The 23,109-nt window shown below is 39.6% G+C and overlaps 1 protein-coding gene across 1 annotated transcript in view; it reads right to left on the bottom strand.

Annotated features, from left to right (window-relative positions):
- Positions 1–14,181: 14,181 nt before the first annotated feature.
- Positions 14,182–23,109, bottom strand: part of tafa3a (TAFA chemokine like family member 3a) — a 148,777-nt gene continuing 139,849 nt past the window's right edge. The window contains exon 5 of the mRNA XM_061728430.1: positions 14,182–14,791. Coding sequence (XP_061584414.1) covers positions 14,780–14,791 — 12 coding nt within the window. The 3' untranslated portion in view covers positions 14,182–14,779. The remainder of the gene's footprint in view (positions 14,792–23,109) is intronic.

The raw sequence follows: 23,109 nt of genomic DNA, 5'->3' as shown, positions 1-23,109 counted from the left end.
TAGTAATACAATCTAGCCACTAAACAAAGAGGTAGACTAATTTTCTTGAAACAAGGCTTCTTTACTTTCTTAGAAATTAGTTTTTGGAGTGAAAATAAGGGAAACATATCGGAATTGGCTTTCCAATGCTTAACAAGTAAAGATGTGCAAAGGCTGTCTTCCATAAATAGCCATGTGGCTTCATCACCTCCCACCTCACAACTGTCTTTCGCTAAAACAGCAGGTGTGGACTGTTGCACTTTATATAACTCCTCTCCTGTTAAGATAAAACAGCAGCAATACAGGGGTGTTTGCACTTAAAAATGACAGCTAAGGGTGTGTGTGCAGCGCTCTTTGTTGCTTGTGGGCCAGTCTGTGCATCTCTCTGGAAACTTCCACAGATGGAGAGGAGCGCCCCAGGTAGGTGGAGACCAAATCAAGAATATGAAACAAGGATGACCAGGCTCCCGCTGGAAGACAACAAAGGAACTAAGGGATTGAGGGATCTGTGCTACAATAGATAATTAGTCAGTAACATCTGTTGGAGGAAGTTCCAGTGTACCTCATGGGCCATAGATCTTAAATCACTCTTTGGTTTATGGAGGAGAGTGAGCAGCAGCTCAATCTATTTACTTTGATAAATCATTTGTCTTAATCATAGAGGTCCACCTGTACAAGTCCATATGGCTGTGACAGGATGAACATATATGCATGGCTACTGGCCCCGGTGTGGTGAAAAACAAAGCTATGATAAAACTCAACTGAACAGTAGTGAACAAGACTGAACTGACTGAAAACTCATTACTTTCATTTCAAGTGATTTTTTTAATTTTTTTATTTCAGCTTAAAGAATTTGAAAGGCCCTCTCCTTCATTATCACCCAGACGGAGAGGGGGTACGAAATGTGACAGAGTAGCCTCTGTCTGAGTGTTTATGCTGTTAAAGGAGCATAAGGCTCCTTTTAAGAAATGAGACTCACCAGCGCCACCCTTTGCCACGACGGCTGTCGGGGGTACTGCAGTCAACAGTGAAGCCGGCACGGGAGAACGGGGAGAACGCGCATGCAGCGTCATTTGACGTCACATCTGCAGGACAACGCGGGAAATTCAGCCCCACAATTGCAGCGCATTTTGCAGCACACAGCCTGTTCAAGGCAATGGAGAGATACGCTAGAGGGCTCACTCTTTTTGGTTTGGAACGCTTCATCTGACATTATTACTAGAAAACTTAAAACGTATACGAATTTTTTTTATAAATCCAGCCTCAATCCTGCCTCATGCTCCTTTAAGCAATATGGTGATTGTGATTATTGAATGTATATATGCAGTGTTTTGTTTATTTGCATCTTGAATTCTCTGTCCCACAGAAGGTGCACATTCTGATGGGACAGAGATCTTTTTTTTTTTTTTTCCCCCCCATTTTATCACCCAGTGCTCCTACCTAAGGTACAGTCCTGGCCATTGCCATCCTCTACCAACCCCGGGAGGGCCCTGCACTGAGCTCAGGTCTCCTTCTTAACCTGAGGAGTGAGCAGGCCACATCTTTTCACCAGACAGGGTGGGGTTTCTCTGGTCGGACGTGGCGTGTGGAAGGATCACGTTATTCCGGCCAGATCCTTCCCACCCTATCTGGCGCCCCGGTTGGCCAGAGGGGGCATGTATAGCCCAGGACTGTGTGCATGTTTTAGTGAGGGTAGCTCACAAAAACAAAAACGGAGAAATGGTTGAGTAAGGGAGAGGTTAACTCAGTACCTCTTGATTTACACTATGTGGCAATTTGTTTGTTGTTTTGTCTTTAGTTGTCCAGGCCTGGAACACATTAAAACTTGTAAGACGTGCAACGTGCTTTTGGAACTTATGGAATCATTTTTGTTGAGAAATAACAGTTTTTAGATTAAGGCAATTTATTTTTACGCAAAGTATTTCACCTGCCTTTGAGAACATCCTCTTAGAAGGCACCGAGGATGCTGGGGTGTTCAAGAAAGCGAGTGCAAGCTTGTGCAAGCTGGGGTAGGTTTTTCTGTCGTTCTCAGTATTTGAGTGGATCTTCTTGTTGGCCAATGTTTGGCTCCATCATATACTGTACCTTTGGGTGTCTTCAGTGGCATCACCAGTGACACTCTGTCTTCTTGACTGCGTTACTCTGTCGTTAAGGCGACTCCACAGCTAGGTCCACCACTGTTGTTGTCCTCATTCCCAAGCAGGGCCCTGTAATGCCTCAGCATAGATGAGGTGTTATTGTTGTATCCAATTTCCTTGGAACACAACAGAAACTTCAACTTGCAAAAGAGAAATAGAAAAGGAAATAAATAAGAAAAATAGTACATTATTATAATTAATCCTTTTGGAAAATGCATCTCAGGTAATTAGCCGTGTATATCTCCTTTGTTGGGAGATATTGGATCAAAAAAATTCCCAAACAGGAGAGATCTTCCTCTCTAATTTTTTTTTTTTTTTTAATATTTTTTATCGCAGATTTTTTCCCATTACATCACCCAGTGCTCCTACCTAAGCTACAGTCCTGGGCATTGCCATCTTCTACCAACCCCGGGAGGGCCCTGCACTGAGCTCAGGTCTCCTCCTTACTTGAGGAGTGAGCAGGCCGCATCTTTTCACCAGACAGGGTGGGGTTTCTCCGGCCGGACGTAGCGCGTGGAAAGATCACGTTGTTCCAGCCGGATCCTCCCCACCCCATCTGGCGCCCCGGTTGGCCAGAGGGGGCATGTATAGCCCAGGACTGTGTGCATGTTTTTGTGAGGATAGCTCCCATTGCTACCCAAGGGAACACGGGGAGAACATGCAAACTCCACACAGAAAAGCCCTTTCACACACAGCGTCCCCGGCGGGAATCGAACCCAGGACCTTCTTGCTGTGAGATGGCTGCACTACCAGCTGCGCCACCGTGCCCCCCCCCGACTTTATATATGTTAAAGCAAGAAAAAAACATGTTTTTCATAAAGGTGCAGTGCATAGATGGCGGGGGAATATGAACTGGCCTGAAAAAATGTTTTCAGTCAAAAATATATATTTTTTGCTTTAATCCCTGGGCTGCGGATGAAGTCCTGACAGGAGGTCTGACAAAGGAACTCCAACCGCTGGACATCGTTGTGAACCGTCCGTTCAAAGTAAGGCTGCGAGCGAAAAAGCCGGCATCATTTCCGAGGGGCCACATGGCACGGAAAGTGACTCTGACAGCGAGGAAAGTGGGACTGGCACAGTTGATTTAGCGCAGCTGTTTAAGCAGAAACGGAGGATGAGGACTTCGATGGGTTTGATTAATGCAATAACGATTGCAATAACTTAAATAAAGCACAATCAAACTAAGTTTTGCTCCCGCTCTATTTTTAAATACGTGCACTTGTATGCTTGTGTACGTGTTGTTGTAAGGCAGCATGCCATGTGTGTGTGTTGACGGCGCCTTTTTGTTCGGTGCGCCGTATGTCTGTTTTAAATACAGAAATGACACACATAACTGAGGCTGCATCTTTCCACACGGCGCGCCGTATGGTCGCGAAAATACGGTATTTCAATTAATGGTGTTTATTTCCATTTATTGTATCTATATTTTAGAGGTGTATTTAAGATGAGGACAGCAGCTAAATGTGGTTTTGTATACATTAGTTGTGTAAGTGTATATTTAAGGTGCGTCTATGCCATATGATACATGTTAAGTTCACTGTGGAATGGGAGGGTCCGGTGATTAATCCAGTGGCACAATATTTAAGGCACCAGTTACCATCTGTCTATGTGTTGGGTCTCACCACCAGAGACATTTCCACCCATTACTGCTGTTAGTCTGGGACTGCTTAATAAAAGAGAGAAATGGGAAACCCGACCACTGCCTACAATGTGCCCAATGTGCTAATGTGTCCTTTTTTGGACATCATCCAGCCGCTCACGGGTCACAGGCTTAACACAGATCCTCCAGTAAAGCCAAATGAGCCACCCGAGAAAATCTTTCGTCTGCCTGAGATAAGTACTCTGCCTCATCCCTCACAAGAGAACTTTCCTTTTGGGCAACAATTTATGGGTGAAATGAGGGAATTCATGTATAGGCAACAAAGACATGAGAAAATGTTGTTTGATGGGCTTGAAGATCTGAGAAATTATCTATTTCAAAAATCCAAACAGGTGGCGGATAACCCAGCTAGTCACCAGAGTCTCAATGATCTGCCCATTTCAGATCAACGTCAGCAGCCCAGCCAACGGAAGGCGCCGACACCTGCTCAGCTGGAGCAACAGCCCATCTGCTGTTATGACGGGGCAGATTCCAGAATTCAATAAGATATGACAAACTTCTTCATCCACTTCAACGCACCGATGTGGGATCACTAAGAAGCGTGGGAGGATGAGCCGAACTGCGTCCAGTAGACGATCGGACCTGTCGATGCGAGTGCAGGACAGCAACAGGATCAGCATGGTTTCCACAACACCCCAGAATAAACCTTCCTTTGGAAAGCTCAACATACCAAAACCCCCCCTATGTAACCTCTCATAGGCAGACCAGCTTTTTGGGTGCTCGGATTAATAGAGCCAGAATGCCTCGTAACAGCACCTGTCAGGGTTTGGCGAAACTGAGAAGATCAAAGATGCCAGACCTCTGCATGACAAATCATTTGTTCAGTGTATTAGACAGTTGCATGAGTTCTTGAAAGAGCAGCGTTACCCAGGTACTTTGTGAGCCAAGACTCTTCAGTTTCCTTCAACCAAGGTGTTTTGAGTTCATTTATCACCAACTTGACCCAACCTTGGAGATGCCAAATGGCCTTGAGGTGTCCCTTTGTTCTCTTCAACTGTTTGATGTATTCTGTTGGAGCGCCTCATACCTGGCCCCAGGCGCTCTTATGTGGCTAATTGATACTGTAAAGAAACTGGAATTTGAGTAAGCAGGAGCGGCTGTTCAGTGACGTCTGTGAGGACAGCAGCAACATTGAGGAAGGTGCTGAGTTTAACAAGCTCTGTATGGACAGCTGAATAATACTTGCAGTTCATGCAGGTCAAGATTTGGTGGGGTCTCCTGACACCACCCCTGGCCAGGTAATGGACAAATCAGAGCATTGTTACAACCCAAGCCAGATGTTTTCCATGAACAAATCAGCCATACAATTAAGGCAGCTTCCAAATAACAATTCCTGTAAAGATCTCTGAAAATGTATCAGCAGAATGTACTGCTTCGGTGGGGCAGAAAATTCAATATGCAAATAAAACACTGCATGCAGTACATACATACAGTATGTGACCTGTGTGTGTGATGTCTTCTTTATCAATGAAGCACTGGGAGCTGATCAGGTGTGGGTAACAGCAGGATTATTCACAGCATTTGCATTTAGACAAGGGACATTAGAAAGTGACGTCATCTAGTGTGGACAAAACGCATTCTCGTTCTCTTGGAAAATTAGTCAGTGAAAATAAAAATATGTCTATGTTGGAGAGAATGGACAATAAAAGAAACTTGGGACAATTTGAGTTTTAGTCCTCTTTTTTTCACTTTATTCATTGCCAAAATGTATCTGATCGGGAAAAATCGGGATTGGCAGATACTCAAACTCAAGTGATCGGGATCGGATCAGGATCTAAAAAATCCTGATCGGGGCAACCCTGGTATTAACTCATTAACGCTGTTTCATTTTGACATTGAACAACTTGTTAAGGTTGTATATTGGACTCTTTAATACAGATTTTAACTTGTTTTGCTTCAAAAACAACTGCATTGGAAACACGTGCTTGTCTTGCTGTCTGTTAACACACATTAGAACTGCATATTTTTTGATACACTTTGTCTCCCGAGCACATCTGGGATGCTCAGTACATCCGATACTGCATTTAACTTGACTTGGTAGTGACGGATAACCATGCATTTCGTGGACCTAACTTGTAATCAGTATTGCACTTAAAATATTTATAACTAACTGAATGCGATACCCATTTTTGGTATTAACTGGCAGGGATATCAATTTATAATCATCAGGCTGGCCGGCGTGATGAACGTTGACCTAAAGCATTTAAAAACATTTTCAATCTTGCTGGATCCTGCGGCAGTGATGCACATTTGAACGCCATCAAGGCTCCGTTTAGCAAAAGGACTTTCCATTCGCACCACAGACCACTAAGAAAAAAAAATGGAAATAAATACTTTAATTTCACAAGAGTCACATTTAAATATCCTAAAATGTTGCAGTTAGAATCCCCCAGCTCTTGGTGCAAAGTGACCTGACCATCAAAGTGCAAAGAAATGAAGTAAATAAATAAATGCAGTTATGTATTGCAAAATGGGGCCAAGGAGAAAAAAGGCAGTTAGAAATCCATCAGAATGTCATTTTGTGTGTCTGCCTCTCCCTCTCCTCACATCCAGATAGATATCAGCTCATTGGAAACCTCATTCCCATTAACCCGTTCACAGGCTGCCAAGACAGGAAGCTGAATTTTTCACCTTTCCATCAACTCCCCCCCCCACCCACCCTGTTGACACCCACTCACTCGCCTCCCTCGTCTGCTTCTTTCTTATGGTCTGTCTGAGTAAGTTCCACAAAAGATCATTTCCTTTTCAAATTACAGCAGGCCCTTTTCACTGACCCGGGGGCATTGTGATAATGCAGTGTGGGAGCTGAGAGCATCTCTGATGAGAGGCAAAAGCAAATGCACTGGCCAGCACTAACATCTTGTCAATGTTATACTTGAAATCTGTATCCATAGTCTGCTGAACAGCTTCCCTATGCAGACTAGTTTGGTTACGTTAGATTCTCTATAGCATTTTGGACAACAAATTAAAAAAAAACAGTATAACACATGGTCGTGCATGTGAAAGTACAACATGTGCTGCTATAAATAGCCCGCAAAAAAAAAAAAAAAAAAGGATATGAAGCTTTAGCAGAAGGTGTGAATGACTTGCTGTAGCAGCTTGTGGGCTGTGTTGTGATTCATAAGCTAATCACCTCTCAGCCCGGTCAGGCGTGAGAAACAGAGAGGAGGACGTGTCAGGTACCGAGTGGGAATACTTTAATATTAGAATTCAAGGCATCTGCGTCTTGCCTTGAGGAGGATAATCCCATGATGCCACAGGTCACAGCAGTCCACACACAAAGAGGTGCAACTCCCTTCGAAATAAACTGCTTACAGTTGTCTGGAATAAGACATGCAGCTATCAGAAATAACATCAAACTCCAACCAAAAAGTGAATTAGGACACACAATTTTCAGGAAGGAAAAGATTTGAAAAACCGGGAAAGTTTTTTCCCAAACAAACACTCTTTTACAGTTCAGCCGGGTGTTTGTGAGATCAAGTGGTTTTTCATTACAGTCTGTCAGCTTTCATTATAAAATGGGAAAATATAATTCTGCTTGGTGTGTCTGACAGTTTCTCAAAGTAATTCATCATGTCAAGAAAAACCCAACAGATGGTGTTTGTGTGAGTGTTTTATTGTCAGTGTGGATATTTTGCATAGTTCAAGGCCTTTTTTGATCAAAGTCTAAATGTGCAGTATGTTTTTGTGTTTAGCTTTTTTCTGTTTTGTTTTGCCTTAATATGAAATGTGCATCAATCCTCACCAATATTTGACTACTTCCTTCTTTGACTTGGATATGTCTATGACCGAAATAAATAGTTGTTTGTTGTACCCTTAAAAGTCTGTGATCTAGCTATTCCATTAATTTAAATTATTACTCAAAAAGAAGGTCACAAGCAGAAAGCTGCAACCCTAAGATAAGGTTGAAGTGTTATTTCGGTCTAACGTTGGTCTCCCAGTAAAAAATAGGATTGGTGAGTCACACTTCCACTGAGACGCGCGTGTGCACCTCCCTGACCACAGCTAAAAAAATGCCATTTTACAAATATTATTTTCTGCTTGAGATGGTTCACCAGGGAATTCATAACAGGGAGGAGTTATGGGAGGATTTTAATCAACAGCTTCAAAGGCATCAGTCTGTAAAAACTGCAATGAAACCAGCTTTAAGCTAATAACCTACATACTATAACACAGCTCAAAGAATTCTATTAGCCCGAAGATGCACTGGAGAAGTTTAATGTGCCGGATGAAATAAATGCAATTTCAGGAACAGTTCCCTTCCTGGCAAGAGGAAAAACAGACGATATTAAATAGTTGACAGGAAAATTGCATCACTTCAATTAAATACATAACAAAAATGAAATGTTATTGTATCGTGTAGCCACATGTGGACATGACGGGATTGAAAGGTGTTCAATTCACACATTTTAAGTGTTAACAGGTCTAACTGCATAATCAGTGTCATTAAATGAAATGAAAGAGTAATTTACAAACCATAGGGTATAACCAGTACTCGAGTTGAGGGGGGATGAGGGGGGATGGCATCCCCCCTGAAATAAAAATGGTCAAAATCATCCCCCCTGTAAAACTGCCATCCCCCCTTTCCATCCCTTATGTCATTTCATCAATGAATGTGGTTTTACTGCTATTTCAACATTTAGAGTCATCACCAGAAAAATAACACCAGAAAAATAACTTATTTTTCAATTTTCACCTGTTTCGAGTAAATTTTCACTTGAAATAAGTAGAAAAATCTGCCAGTGGGACAAGATTTATCTTCTCATTACAAGCAAAAAAATCTTGTTCCACTGGCAGGTTTTTCTACTTATTTCAAGTGAAAATCTACTTGAAACAGGTGAAAATTGTTGTTTTTTTTCCCATTGATGAGTCTTGTTTTAAGTGTACAAAGATTTTTTACTAAAATGAGACATTTTAACTATAGAAATAGGACACATATTCTTATTTTTTTTGCAGTGATCCATGTTACTTATCCTGTGAAGGACAGAGGCATATTGATAAGTTCAGAAAACTGTTTTTTATTGTTGTGTTTTGATGTATTTGATGTAAGCCCAGTGGATATTTAAAGCTTACAGAAGGCTGCATTTAACTGCTGCTATGTCATTCCTGCAGTATTTCTGCAGGTGTTTTGGTCAGTGCTATTATTTGTAATATATTATATTATTTGTAATCAGCACAAATTATCTGTCCCCATATGATAAAATCCACCATCCCCCCTGATTTTTTTTTACAACTCGAGTACTGGGTGTAACCAGTACTCGAGTTGAGGGGGGATGAGGGGGGATGGCATCCCCCCTGAAATAAAAACGGTCAAAATCATCCCCCCTTTCCATCCCTTATGTCATTTCATCATTTCATTTTACTGCTATTTCAACATTTAGTCATAACAAAAAATAACACCAAAAAAATAACTTATTTGACAATTTTCACCTGTTTCAAGTAAATTTTCACTTGAAATAAGTAGACAAATCTGCCAGTGGGACAAGATTTATCTTCTTATTACAAGCAAAAAAAATCTTGTTCTACTGGCAGATTTGTCTGCTAATTTTAAGTGAAAATCTACTTGAAACAGGTGAAAATAGTCGTTTTTTTCCAGTGATGAGTCTTGTTTTAAGTGTAATGAGATTTTTTTACTAAAATGAGACATTTTAACTAGAAATAAGACAAATATTCTTGTTAAGATTTTGAGTTTTTGCAGTGATCCATGTTACTTATCCTGTGAAGGACAGAATCATATTGATAATTTCAGAAAACTGTTTTTTATTGTTGTGTTTTGTTGTATTTGATGTAAGCCCAGTGGATATTTAAAGCTTACAGAAGGCTGCATTTAACTGCTGCTATGTCATTCCTGCAGTATTTCTGCAGGTGTTTTGGTCAGTGCTATTATTTGTAATATATTATATTATTTGTAATCAGCACAAATTATCTGTCCCCATATGATAAAATCCACCATCCCCCCGGATTTTTTTTTTTACAACTCGAGTACTGGGTGTAACCATAGACGGTATAAGAAGAACTGGACAACCGCCCTGTGACATCACCTATGGCTTTTCTGAAGAGTGCTTTTGAAACCTCTTGTTCCTCATACTGTGCAGCTGCCACGTTGCAAATGGGCAGAAAGAGCAGCCATCTGGAACTCGCCCACCTTTTGTCAATCACAGTTAGCCATTGTAGCTTGACTGACTTGACTAGAAAGTGTGCTGTATGTATAAATATAAAGCTGTTACCAAGAGTAAATGAGTCATGAAAGAGTGGGTATCTCATCACACACTATTGATGTTTTACACATTGAACCTAATCTGAGTTGCGGTGGCAAAATGAAGGATACTGATGGAAAATGCAGGCAAACTCCATCAACGGTATTAAATTACCACATCTGCATAATGGCACACACATTACTTCTCTCTTTACCCTGTACCATATCAACAATAAACTAACACCAATTCAAAGCGAGAAGTACTTTTTTATATCAACTCATTGTCAAAGCACCATATGGGTACATTAGTCTGTTTATATTGCTTTATATAGGATGTGCAATACAAAACAGTCTAATTGCAGCAATGATGAAACACAAATAGCCCAAATGCTTCTTGCCAAATAACTTTACTGTTTGCACTAATAAAAATTTAATTGGTATTGTTTGGAGTACATTAATAAGTAACCTGGGTCCCATATCTTTGTGTGTTGTTATTCATTTGACAAAATATGCAGTGGAAAACAGACTCATTACAACAACTAATACTGTAATATTTCCTTTGCCCTGAACTGTTGTTATTTTATTTTATCTGTTTAAGTTCAACTTCATTGTCAATGACCTGCTACCCATATTTTACACATGCAAGAACACATTTCTTTTTGATCAGTTTTATACATTTAGTTTCTCCTATAATAGATAGATAAACCCTCAGTGACATTTTGTCCTTGGTGGGAAAAAGTATAATTGGTATTCATTCCTGCATCCAAAAAAAACCCTTAAAACACCATCCTCCTAAGTCAGAGGGGTATTGATTTCAATTCAATTCATTCAATTCAAAATAATTTATTAATCCCCGAAGGGTCGGGAAATTGATTGCCCCAATTGACCCATTTTTGATTGTTGATACTGGAAGAAAATTACTAATTGCATTTTAAATAGAGGATTTTCATGAAGGAAATGGGTAGAAAGGTTAACCTACATTGGCCAAGATTAGATGGAAGTGGAGTTTAATGAAAACCAAGAATTCATCAAGAACAGAGAATTTGTGTAAAAAAATCTTTCTTTTTGGTTAAACACATCCAGCAATTCATTTTCGATACCATCTTCATTCTGTTCAGCCACGACAGAAATATATCTGCAAAAACTCATTTCTATGAAAAGTAAAATTTTCTCACCCATTTGTCAAAGATATTTTTGCTTAAAGTGAGACAATATTGTCTAGATTTATAGAATATTATACTTATTTCCAGAGGGGCTGTTTTTGCAGTGCAGCAGTTTACAGGCGAGAGGTAATGTGATTGGAGGCTGCAGGCTACTAGACTATCTTCAAGTTCAAATGTGGACCATTTTTATAAAAAAAATAGCACAAATGTCATTTAATATTGTTAAACCTAATACTTGTTATTGCCATTACTTGTGGGGTTATATCCAAAGTGATAAAGCCAAGAAAGTAGCAATAATGTGGGTGGATGCTATGCTGTATAGCAACTATTTAAACCCAAACTTTAATTTTTTTAATGCAGAATTGAGTCATACAAAATCTCAATATAAGAGAAAAAGCTTCTTTTAACTCAGAAGAAAAAAGGAAAAAGGGTAATTTGGACATGGACTACAATTTACAGTGGGATTTTAATGTCCAGGCAGAGTAAATTAATTTTAAGGAATAATAATTAAAAAAAAAACTTTCAAAAATGGAGCCAGTGAGGGAATTGATAGATAGAATGTCAATTTATTTGGAGCTGATAATGACGGTGAGCATACCTGGGTTCGGGTAGGTGGTTTGTATCTAAGCAACAGAAGAGTTATAGGATCTGTGACTTCTGCCACACTCATCCCATGAGCATCCCAACTCATTTTACTGCTGAGAATAACAGAGAAGTTAAAAACAGTATACAAAAACGACCAAACCTCAGATCCACATTGTGATTTCCAAACAGTCTGTAATATCCATTTAACTTTTGTCAAGGTCTTTTATGGCAGAGCAACAAAACCCAGAGGAGGTTTTGTATGAAAAGATTCCTTATTATTAATAGAATATTAGCTGGTATAAAAGGTGGATGACTGAAGGATTGTGTTTCAACACTGCAGAGGCTGTAAAGTGCAATGAGGTTAATTCTCTGATCCAAGGGTAGATTTGTATCATTGTTTGTAGATAGAAAGGGTTTTTCCAGGGGACCTGAATCACGTCTTCCCTCCATGTTCCACGGAGTACTGTGGTAGATTGGCTGGTCTGATTAATCTTAATGAATTATGCAAATAGCCTTTATCTCAAATGATTTAGCAATGTTTCTGTATTGTTTTATTAATGCACTTTTGAATTACTCTGTATAATCACGTAGCCTTCCCTCAGCCGTTTGCTGTTTGTAATTCATCGCCACCTCTTTATTAAATCCATGGTGGTCTCAGGTGAATTGCATGCAGGAATGAGAAATTAGTCATTACTGTAATTTAATGATTTCTAACCAAACAAAACACAACCTCGCTTGCTAACCATAGCAACCCCCCTCGTCCCCTTCCCTTCAGGATCAGTCCCAGGGGTCTGATCTTTGGGAGCAAGCCTTCTCCATTTTTGCTTAATTAATTGTGTTTAGTATAAGATGCATTCCGTGGCGAATGTTCTGTTTCAATTACAAGCTTAAATTGACTTAAAAATTACATTATATTCATTTAGAAAATGCTTTTATCCAACATGATTAACAAATGAAGGGTACAATCAGGGGGAGGTTTGCAGTATGAGGTTCAGAATTGTTCTCAAGGACACTTGAGCATGTGCCATTAAAGTTTGGGATCAATTTAGCAACTTTCCAAAGGAAGGAATATCATTCACCTTCCTGAACCACAACTGTGTATAAAAAAAATGTTCCCATAAAGTGATGATTTGTTTGAAGTCTATGCCTTTACATTTGACTGACAGGTTTTCCTCTGTGTGGATTTACATAAGATTAACAGCCTTTTTAAGAAGAGAAATCTTTATAGTTTCCCTGGTTGTCATTCTTCCACAGATACTATGATCTTGTTTGTTTTCTAGCCATAAATACGACAACCTAGAGTAGATCATTTACATTTCAAAAATGTCTTTTATTACCATATCAGAGGAGGGGTCTGCGGCTTATATACTGTGATTTCCCTATGGTTTGTCACAAGCAGGTGAAATATGAATAAATATCCAGCCGTTTTTTCTGACTCCCATCAGAAGCTTCCCTCCAACCTGCTCGGCTTCCACAGAGAAGGAAATGGAGCTCCATGTTGATATCAGTAATGATAGTAGCGACATTATAGTTGTCAGAAAGGATGGGCATTTTATTTGTCCTTGGATCCCACTGATTTAGCTGACTATAGCCACTATGACTAAATAATCCTTTTCCATTCATCCATTATCTTTCAGCCTCCTATAATGCCGCCCAGCTTATCTCTATCAGGAGGTCTGTGTCTTTTTAATGGCACAAAGTGTTGATACCTAAAAGGAATTTCATTGAACTAAAGAGAGGGAAAAAAATATATATAGCACAGTTGGGTTCATAATGAGACGCAGCTTGAAACAATAAACTCAGATTTGCATGACACCAACATCTTTCTTGGAAAATGATTCAAAGATGATTTAGGCTGATTTCAGGGGAAAGCTTATCATCTATTTCTCCCTGGATGAGGTTTAAGCTGGCTTTTTGTGACACCTGTGTAGTTAAAGGCAAACTGATGAGATTTTCATTTTTATATTTTAGAAAACATGCTATTTTTGCTTTTGTTGATTTACACATTTCACTTCCACTATGATAACAACCCTCTTTAGCCATAAGCCCCACTTTTCTTTTTCTTCTTTTTATTTTTGTCATGTTATATTCTTGATGAGCTAATTTGGAGTCCCCACAGCTTCTGCTGAAACAGCACAGAAATATGATGAGCAAAACAAAATATGAAAGAATGCAGGTTTTTCTTTCATCAATATTCATTAAGTTAGATTTATTCAGATAATATTGACATTTGTAATGAATAGTAGTCACCAGGCTTTGAAAACAACAGATACAATTAAAACATTTTGGCAGAAATTAGCTATGTTAGTGACGTGTCAAATATAATTTTTTATATATATGTATGTGTATATATATATATATATATATATATATATATATATATATATATATATATATATATATATATATATATATATATATATATATATATATATATATATTTATTTATTTGAATCCTGGATTGAATGCTTTGTCCTTTGTTTTTGAAAATAAGAGTTGACATACTAGAACTAAAAAAAAAAAAAAAGCTAGACTCCCTCCATTCAACACAAAGAAACAGAACAGATATCTGCTCCATAAGGCTAAAAAGAATGGAAATGCTTATTATCTCACAAGATCATCCACACAGATATGTGCCAGGAGTCCAAGGGCTCTGTGTGGCAAGAAGTGGCACAAAAGTTTCACATCACATGATTTTGTTTTCCGGGTGATTTTGTCTTTCTGGGGCACTCTGCAGTCTTCGAGTCAATAGATAACTTCATGGTTAAGTCTCGTAGTCCATAGGAATATAACTATAATACAAAGAGAGATCTGGTGGGCAGCAGAGATAGCTACTGTTGATGCTAAATCAAAGGCCAGTAATCTGTTTGGCTATTGAGTTTCAAATGGAGCTCCCTGGTACTTTTCTTCCTCCCGTTCACTGGAATGTCCGTGATTACTGTCCTTGTTGGTCCCTTGTTTCCACCAATCCTTAAATCACATGGTATCCAAATGTCCTACTGCGTTGGTCAAAGAAATGATATCTAGTTCCAAATAAGGTTGTCCTTGAAATACACGACTATCGGGTGACCTAAAAATGAAAAGGGAGAGAAATACAAGTTAAGGAACACAGGAAAAATGGAACAGATGTTGATTTTGTTTCATTCATTTTGATTGACTGGAATAAAAAGAGACAAATAATAATAATTATTATTATTATAAAATCAGGCTATACATAGTGAAATTTAGTTATTTTCTTCTGTTCTTACCAAATTAAATACGATGAAAACTGACATCACATATAATTAAATGTACACTATAGTCAGCATGATTTGCTACAACGATAATGGATAATATTCCTCAACAAGAGGAATATTTTAACAAACAGACTTCTGTTCATTTGTGATATTGGAAGAAGTTAAAAGCTTACACACACACACACATACATTATATATATATATATATATATATATATATATATATATATATATATATATATATATATATATATATATACAGACCCAATCATGGATAAGAACAGGTGTTCCTGCCTGAACTTCTGCACGTTACTGTCTGCAGAGAGCTGTTGATGGGTCTCACCAGTTGAATCAGCATGGTATATCCACGCACAGTCAATGTGTTGGGCTATGCAACTCTAAAATCCTGCTCTAGTGTGATTTTCTGTTGTAGTGGCAACTGATGACACTGTGCTACCTGTTTGGGGACCAACAATTTAATTTTCACTTCCATGTAACAATCTCCAGGAATCATGACATGGAGAGGGATATGGAAAAGATTTCATCCCACTACTGTAGCTTCACCTGGATGTACACCTGCTGAATTATGTAAAAATCATCATCATGCTCAATATTGAGAACACATGTATTTGACATGCATACTTTTTGACTTTAAAAAAAATCCATATTGATTAGTTTTAAAGGACATCTGCAACTTGTACACACATAGGAGATATAGCATTGTAAAAAAAAAAAAGAGTAGAAACATTTTCAGAATAAAGAAAAATACCACAGTACCTTTTTAATAAGCAGTGCTTTACAGAGAAAAATGAAAGGGAAAAAAAGCAACAGAAACAGACTAATAGGAAAGCTATTAAATAAACTACAAAAATAAGAAGCATCAGAAACCTTATCAGAGGTGTTAGTTTTCTGTGTTATTTGGGGTGTGAATTCACAGGTTATTAGTGATTAAACACATAAAGGTGAATGAATCAAAACATAAGGCAGCAGCTCAGGTTGGAGCTGCTTTAGGATGAAAAGCCACACTTGACTCGTCAGCTGCAGGTTCAAAGCCCCACTGACCCTCACACTAAGCACGCATATCTGTGCATAACAGTCTGTATAAAGATTCACAGGAGACTAATTATCTGAGAATATTCATAGTTTTGTCTGACTTCTCACTTCCTTCTAGATATAGATGTTATTTTTCAGCATTAAATCACATCCTGCAGCACCGCTTTAGTGGAGTAAAAAGAACAGAAATCTGGAGATTTATTGTAAATACAATGATTTTCCTCTTTCTTTTCAAGCTATCTATTAATTAAACATTTAACATAATTTCATGCACTTCAACTTGAAATAACAGCTTTATTCATATTCTGTTTCTGACGGATGTATTTACAACATGTTTGAATTTCACAAATCAATTCAACATGTTAACGTTTTATGAAATCAAAATAAACATCTAATTAAAATCAGGAGCACAGACATTATTGTAAGGGGCCTCTTTACATAATTAAACAATCTCAATAGGCATATTAAAATTGGTAAGCTGTTAATCAATTGCTAAATAAACTTTCTTATGCTGTTGATGTTAAAAGTCAGTAAACAACAGCAGAGTGTTTTGGACCTCTGTGGTAGTTTGAGGTTTCTACTCAGTGGGCAGTAGCTAAGGGGATTAGTCCCAGGAAAAACTAATTTAGCACAGCTGTAGTAAACCTCTAATTAGTTTCCTCCTCTTTATTTATTCAGTAGCATCCTAAAACCCTGAAAGAAGGCATTGTAACCTGCATCATCACTGCATCATTGTCTTGGAAAAAGAAAAGAAAAGAGGTGGTTTACCTGCTCAGTCTATGTGTTCCAGAAGGAGTTGAACATGCAAACACAAGACCAGAGATTTTGACTTGGTTGCACAGAACAAGTGCAGCTAGTAAAGGTTGTTAGTTGTAAGCCAGTTAGGCACTGCTGCACTGTAGGAAGTGTTTTCATCACTGTAGACCAGGGGTCGGCAACCCAAAATGTTGAAAGAGCCATATTGGACCAAAAACACAAAACACAAATATGTCTGGAGCCGCAAAAAATGAAAAGTCTTGTATAAGCCAAGAATGAAGACAAATGGCAAAAGCCGAAATGTCGAGAAAAAAGTCGAAATATCAAGAAAAAAGTCAAAATTTCGAGAAAAAAGTCAAAATGTCGAGAAAAAAGTCGAAATGTCGAGATTAATGTTGAAGTACAATCTTGAGAAAAAAGTGGAAATGTTGAGAAAAAAGTCAAAATTTCGAGAAAAAAGTTGAAATGTCGAGATTAATGTTGAAGTACAATTTCGAGAAAAAAGTCAAAATGTCGAGATTAATGTTGAAGTACAATTTCGAGAAAAAAGTTGAAATGTCGATTAAGAAGGAAAGGAAAAAGGAAGAAAAAAAGAGGGAAAAATGGGAAAAAAACAAGAAAAAAAGAAAAAAAAGGAAAAAAAAAGAAAAAAAGTTGCCAGTGAGTGTACATATGTGTTATGTCTGAGTGATCCATGATATATTATTGTGAGGCGCAAACTTGAATTTGCTCTAATTTTGCTTTGAAATTGCTGCAGACTGATAGCCAAAGCTGTATTTTACGATCATTTGAATACATTAATCTCACTGCCATTTTTTTGTTTTTTTTGTTTCTTGGGTTATTTTTTTGTGTGTGTCAAAGACATCATCCGTGAAAAAACAAATACATTAGGCAGATGGCACCTAGCAATTAACTGCTAACTGGATGTCTCTGGCAGTAAAAAGTCAATCAGTAAAAGGAAACAGAAGAAGGATATCACGGAAGGCGAAGGCCTTGGACGACTCCTCGGCAGAACGAAGTAATCGCTGATATCAGCAAGTCTTACGAGTGACAGCACTGACACTAATCATTGCAAGAACAAGAACCGACCCAGAACTCAGGAGTGATAGAGGCGGACACTAAACGAGACTCCAGGTGCAGGCGACACAAAGATGCTGATAACAGAGTAGCTCCAATAATGTACAGGAAGGTGTGTGTCATGATGGGAGATGCCTCCAACAGTAGAAACAAAGATTGTACAGAATTTTGAAATCCAGGCTGATGAACTGGTGATGGTTAATTAACTGGTCTTCAACAAACACCATGTAGCAATCCAAAGTAACACCATCAAGAAATACCGGGAGTTGTAAAAGGAAGAAGAACAGAAATGGAAAGTGCTGTTAGAAAATCCAGTTTAGACTCCGCACCTTTCATATGGTTGTGGTACCTTTTTTTTATTATTATTAGTATGCTTCACAACATACTGTATTTCACAAAGATGGCTATCTATCAACAATCTTCAATATGTTCTCTACAAGTTTTGAGGCACCTGTCAGGAAGGGCTCGCTGGTTGGTCTGCCCTCTCTCCGCTGATTGATAGAAAGTTAAAGACAGGAGCTGCAAGGGTAATAATTCTTGATATTACTAGCAGGACTATAAAACTAGCCGCTCCTAGAACATGCAGGAAAAGAAATAACAAACAGAGTTGTCCGAAGAGGAGCTAGAGGGTGTTAAGAGATCTGATTTATTGATGAAACTTCATCGTGAGGTGGAAACAACATAATTATTTTTTTAAACGAAGCTACCACTGAACATCAAAGACAGAATTTATAACGTATGAACACTCCAATGTCCACTAGGAAAGAACTATATGATTGGGTTTGCTTAAACAGCTTGTTAGATAAATTTGAGGGCAAATAGCATTGGTTATGTAAAGACATGCAGATCCTGGTTCCTTTAGTAATGTCCCAGACTTGGAACCAACTTTCTTTTTTAATTGGCCTCTTTTAGACAGGCTTTGACTTCTTTTTAATTGCATTGTACTTGAATATCCATGCAGCCATGCATTTTGGGGCAGGTGCTTAAGCCAAAATTAATAAATAAAATAAGCACATAACTTTACATCTGTTGTGCAGTTTTGATACATTACAGCCCCACACTACAGTGGTCGAGTTCTGGGCCAGATTCATTTTGCTTGATGGGTCCTTTTGCAGTATTTACAAAGTCAGCATTTAACAGAAGTACACCCAAAAAGAATGTCACAATATTTTTTTCGGGGCAGTATGAACACTTAATGCATCGCTATCATATTTCCTACTACTGGATAGCTTGACCTTGAAGAGAGAGCCGCTGCCTTTAGCTGCCTCGTGCAGCTCCTTCTCTTTTCCTCTGCTGGGTATTTCTTAAAGTGAACCCAAAGTGAACCCGCTGATTTATATAATGCAAAAATTACTTTTAATTACCTTAAAAACAGGTTGCCATGTTTCCTCCATTTCAACATTCATTTGGAAATGTTCAATACATGTATTCTAATAGCCACATATCTAAGGTGAAGATTGACACTGGTTGCTGCAGGCTTCATCAGTAAAGTCAGTACAGCCATTTATGCTGACAAAAAAATAACTTTCAACTGTTGTAGCTTTATTCACGTGACTTCACAAAGTTTACTGATGAAAAGGTCTGAACACAAATGGTTGGTTGTGGACTGGGGCCTCTGTGGAGCTAGAAGGAGGGCACTTTTGTTGTTTTTGTGTTTCCGTTGCTATTCCACTTTGGACAACTGGCTTAGGGCAAAGCTTTGTTGCTTGTGTGTTGCAAATTATGCAGCCACGTAAAATACATTTGTGGGGGGGGCGGTTGTCACATAATTAGGACTTAAATACACCTGTTGTAACATATTTTTCATTGAAATTATATTGTAAAAACATTTTAAAACCTAAAGTATAAGATTAAAAAATGTCCTACAGGGCGGGAGCACATTACACCTGTTTTAAAATCGCTGCATTGGCTCCCCGTCCGCTTCAGGATCGATTTTAAGGTTCTTTTACTGGTTTTTAAATGTCTTAACGGTCTTGGGCCATCTTATTTATCTGATCTGCTTTTACCGTATCAACCCTCACGGACCCTGAGGTCCTCTGGCACCGGCCTTTTAACCATTCCCCGAACCGGGACAAAAACCCACGGTGAGGCTGCATTCAGCCATTATGGCCCTTATTTATGGAACAGCCTGCCAGAGAACCTCAGGACCGCAGAGAACGTTGATACTTTTAAAAGGAGGCTCAAGACACACCTTTTTAGCTTGGCTTTTATCTGATCTCATTTACCTAGTCTTTTCAGCTATTTATTGTATTTACTTGTGGGGTCGTATGGGATGTTTTAAATTGTACTTTTGATTGTTATTTTATCTCTGTATGTAAAGCACCATGAGTTGCACTTACACTGCATGAGTTGGTGCTATACAAATAAATAAAGTTTAAGTTTACAGGACTGGGACTTATGGAGTCAGAGGATAAAAAGGGCCTGGATTCTCTCTCCGCATGTGTCCTGATGTCATGTTGGGATATTTCAAATGAGATGCTGAAACAAAGCTCAAGTACAAGTTCAAGGGTAAGACTTTGCTTTCATTTTATATCTGTTCTTCTGAGGTGAATGCAGGCGGTTTTTGCAGATCTTATCTCCTCATCATTACCTCCAGCCACCACCATCCTGAAAGATGTTACACTCCCTCTGCTAATGTCCGGCAGGCACTACAGAGCAAATACAAGTTCAAACTTTGACTACAGCGCCATCGCTGAACTGAATTCCCATAACTTTCTAGTTTTCTTGTAATAATTATGCAGATTCTTTGTTGTATCTGCTCTTTTAATCTTTTACCTTTTTAGTGCATTTTTAAAAGTTATTATGTGAAGCACTTTGAATTGTCTAATACAGGAAATGTGCGATACAAATAAACTTGCCTTGCCTAACTCTATAATTTAACTTTGGACATGTGTGATTGACTGCGTGAGGGAAAGCTATTTTACATAGAATGTTTTTGTTTTTTCATTCATCATGTATATCAAATTTTGTTGTTCTTGTACAATGACAAAGCTTGAATTTGTCGCTCCATCATACATGGCGATGTCAGTGCTCTGATCCAATAATCTCTGTTTCTGCCAGTGAGCCCACAGCCCTCAATATGTCAATATAATTGTGCCAGTTCGATATTAAGACCCTGTTGCAAACAAATCTCCTCCTCACCCGTGTTCTCGAGGCCACCACAACTGTCTCAGCCATTGCTCCAACCCCGGACACGACAGTCTCAACTCCAGCTTTCTACCACCGGTCTCCACCCACGCCTTCATGCCTCATATGTACCGTATTTTCTGGACTATAAGCCGCTACTTTTTTCATAGGTTTTCAACCATGCGGCTTATACAAAGGTGCGGCTATTCTGTGGATTTTCCTTCCACCGCTAGGGGGAGTGCTAACCGGAATTAGAATAAAAACTAAGACAAAATAAATGCAAAGAAGAATACCGTATTTTCGCGACCATAAGGCGCAACTTTTTTTTTTTTTTTTTTTTTTAAATGTGCCGGGCGCCTTAAGAAACGGTGCGCCGTGTCTATTACCTGAATTACGGTAATGTAAGGCTGGCCATGAGAACGGTAAAGGGAGAAGGGGGCGGGTGAAGCTGAATGAGACCATCCACTGAGCTGTTTAATGCGAAACAGAAGATGAAAACTTTTAAGGATTTGCTTGATGTGTAAAGTGAAATAAAATACAATCAAACTAAGTTTTGCTCCCGCTCTATTTAAATAAGCACACTTATTTGCTTATCTGCAGCGCGCGTGTGTTTTGCATGTCGGAACCGTCCACATTCCCCGGTTAAAGCAGCGGCTGCAGCAGCGCGGTGATGGTCGCTGCTGCAGCCGACTTCCTGGTTCCCAAAGCGGTCCGATCGACCTGGTTCCCGGCCGCTTTAAGAGCAGAGATTTCTGGGGTCTGTCTCAGGTCTGATCAGCTTCACCCTCCGAAATTTGCAGCCAAATCTGTCGGTTACAAACCCGGTACCGGATCCCGACATGCGCGGGTGTGTATTCGCGGCGCGACACACACTTACTGGTTTATGTGGTGCTGGCCGGGCGCAGCTGGTGGACAGAAACCTATGGGGATTTTTAAAAGAAAAACTTTGCATAAGACGTTTCCAGTCGGAGTCATTATAAGGACGAATGGAAAGGGGGGGCTGGATGAAGGGATGATGATGATCAGGTGGCTGAGACAGGTCTGGAAATTCGGACTGGAGCTCCTGTCGGATACAAACCCCGGTACCGGCTCCCCGACAGCGCGTGTGTGAGCGGGTCCAGCGCGAGGGAGCGGAGCGGGGAGCGGACCCGGTCCAGCGCGGAGCGGGTCCAGCGCGGAGCGGGACGCGGGACCCGGGACGCGGGACCCGGGACGCGGGACCCGGGACGCGGGACCCGGGACGCGGGACCCGGGACGCGGGACCCGGGACGCGGGACCCGGGACGCGGGACGCGGGACCCGGGACGCGGGACCCGGGACGCGCTGCTCCACCCCGCTGGGGAGAGACGGGCTCTGCGCGGTGGAGGATCCGCACAACGGGGTATGAAAAGTTTATTTACTGTTGTGCAGAAAGTGACTGACACCGAGGAAATTCGGACTGGCGCAGCTGAATTAGTGGAGCTCTTTAATGCAGAAACAGAGGTTTTGCTCCCGCTCTATTTTTTAAATAAGCGCTTGTGTGCTTGTGTGTGCGTTCTGCATGTGTGTGCGTTCTGCAGCGGGTGTGTGTGTTTTCCGGCCGGCGTGTTTTGCGGCACGCGTGTGTGCAGCTCTGCTCTGTAGACTGCGCCTTTTGGGTCGGTGCGCCATATGTATGTTTTAAATCTAAAAATGACACACAAAAATGAGGGTGCGCCTTTCCACACGGTGCGCCGAATGGTCGCGAAAATACGGTACTCTACTTCTTCTTTAGCAGATAGAAGTAGGTAGAAGCAGATTTCAAACAGATAAATAGATGAATAAATAGCGGTTATTTTCTCTTGGTTCTGTCCCGTTTTAATCAGCAAAGTTGCTGCCGTGTTAAAAGACACTGTTAGGAAAGGATCTATTTAGGTACAAACATGTACATCATATACAGTTCAAAATGGTTCTGTACATGTAGTAAATATCTAATCTAACAACATAAATATCTGCGGATTGCATATCTTTTTTTTTAAATAGAGCGGATGCGGCTTATATACAGGTGCGGCTTGTATATCTTTTTTTTATTGTTTTTTTTTTTAAATAGAGCGGGTGCGGCTTATATACAGGTGCGGCTTATAGTCCAGAAAATACGGTAGTTGCTTCTTATTAGGAATGGG

Source organism: Cololabis saira, chromosome 8 (genome assembly GCF_033807715.1).
Source record: "Cololabis saira isolate AMF1-May2022 chromosome 8, fColSai1.1, whole genome shotgun sequence".
Lineage (NCBI taxonomy): Eukaryota > Metazoa > Chordata > Actinopteri > Beloniformes > Belonidae > Cololabis > Cololabis saira.
Note: the sequence above shows the minus strand (reverse complement) of the source record. Positions and strands in the feature narration are given on the sequence as shown.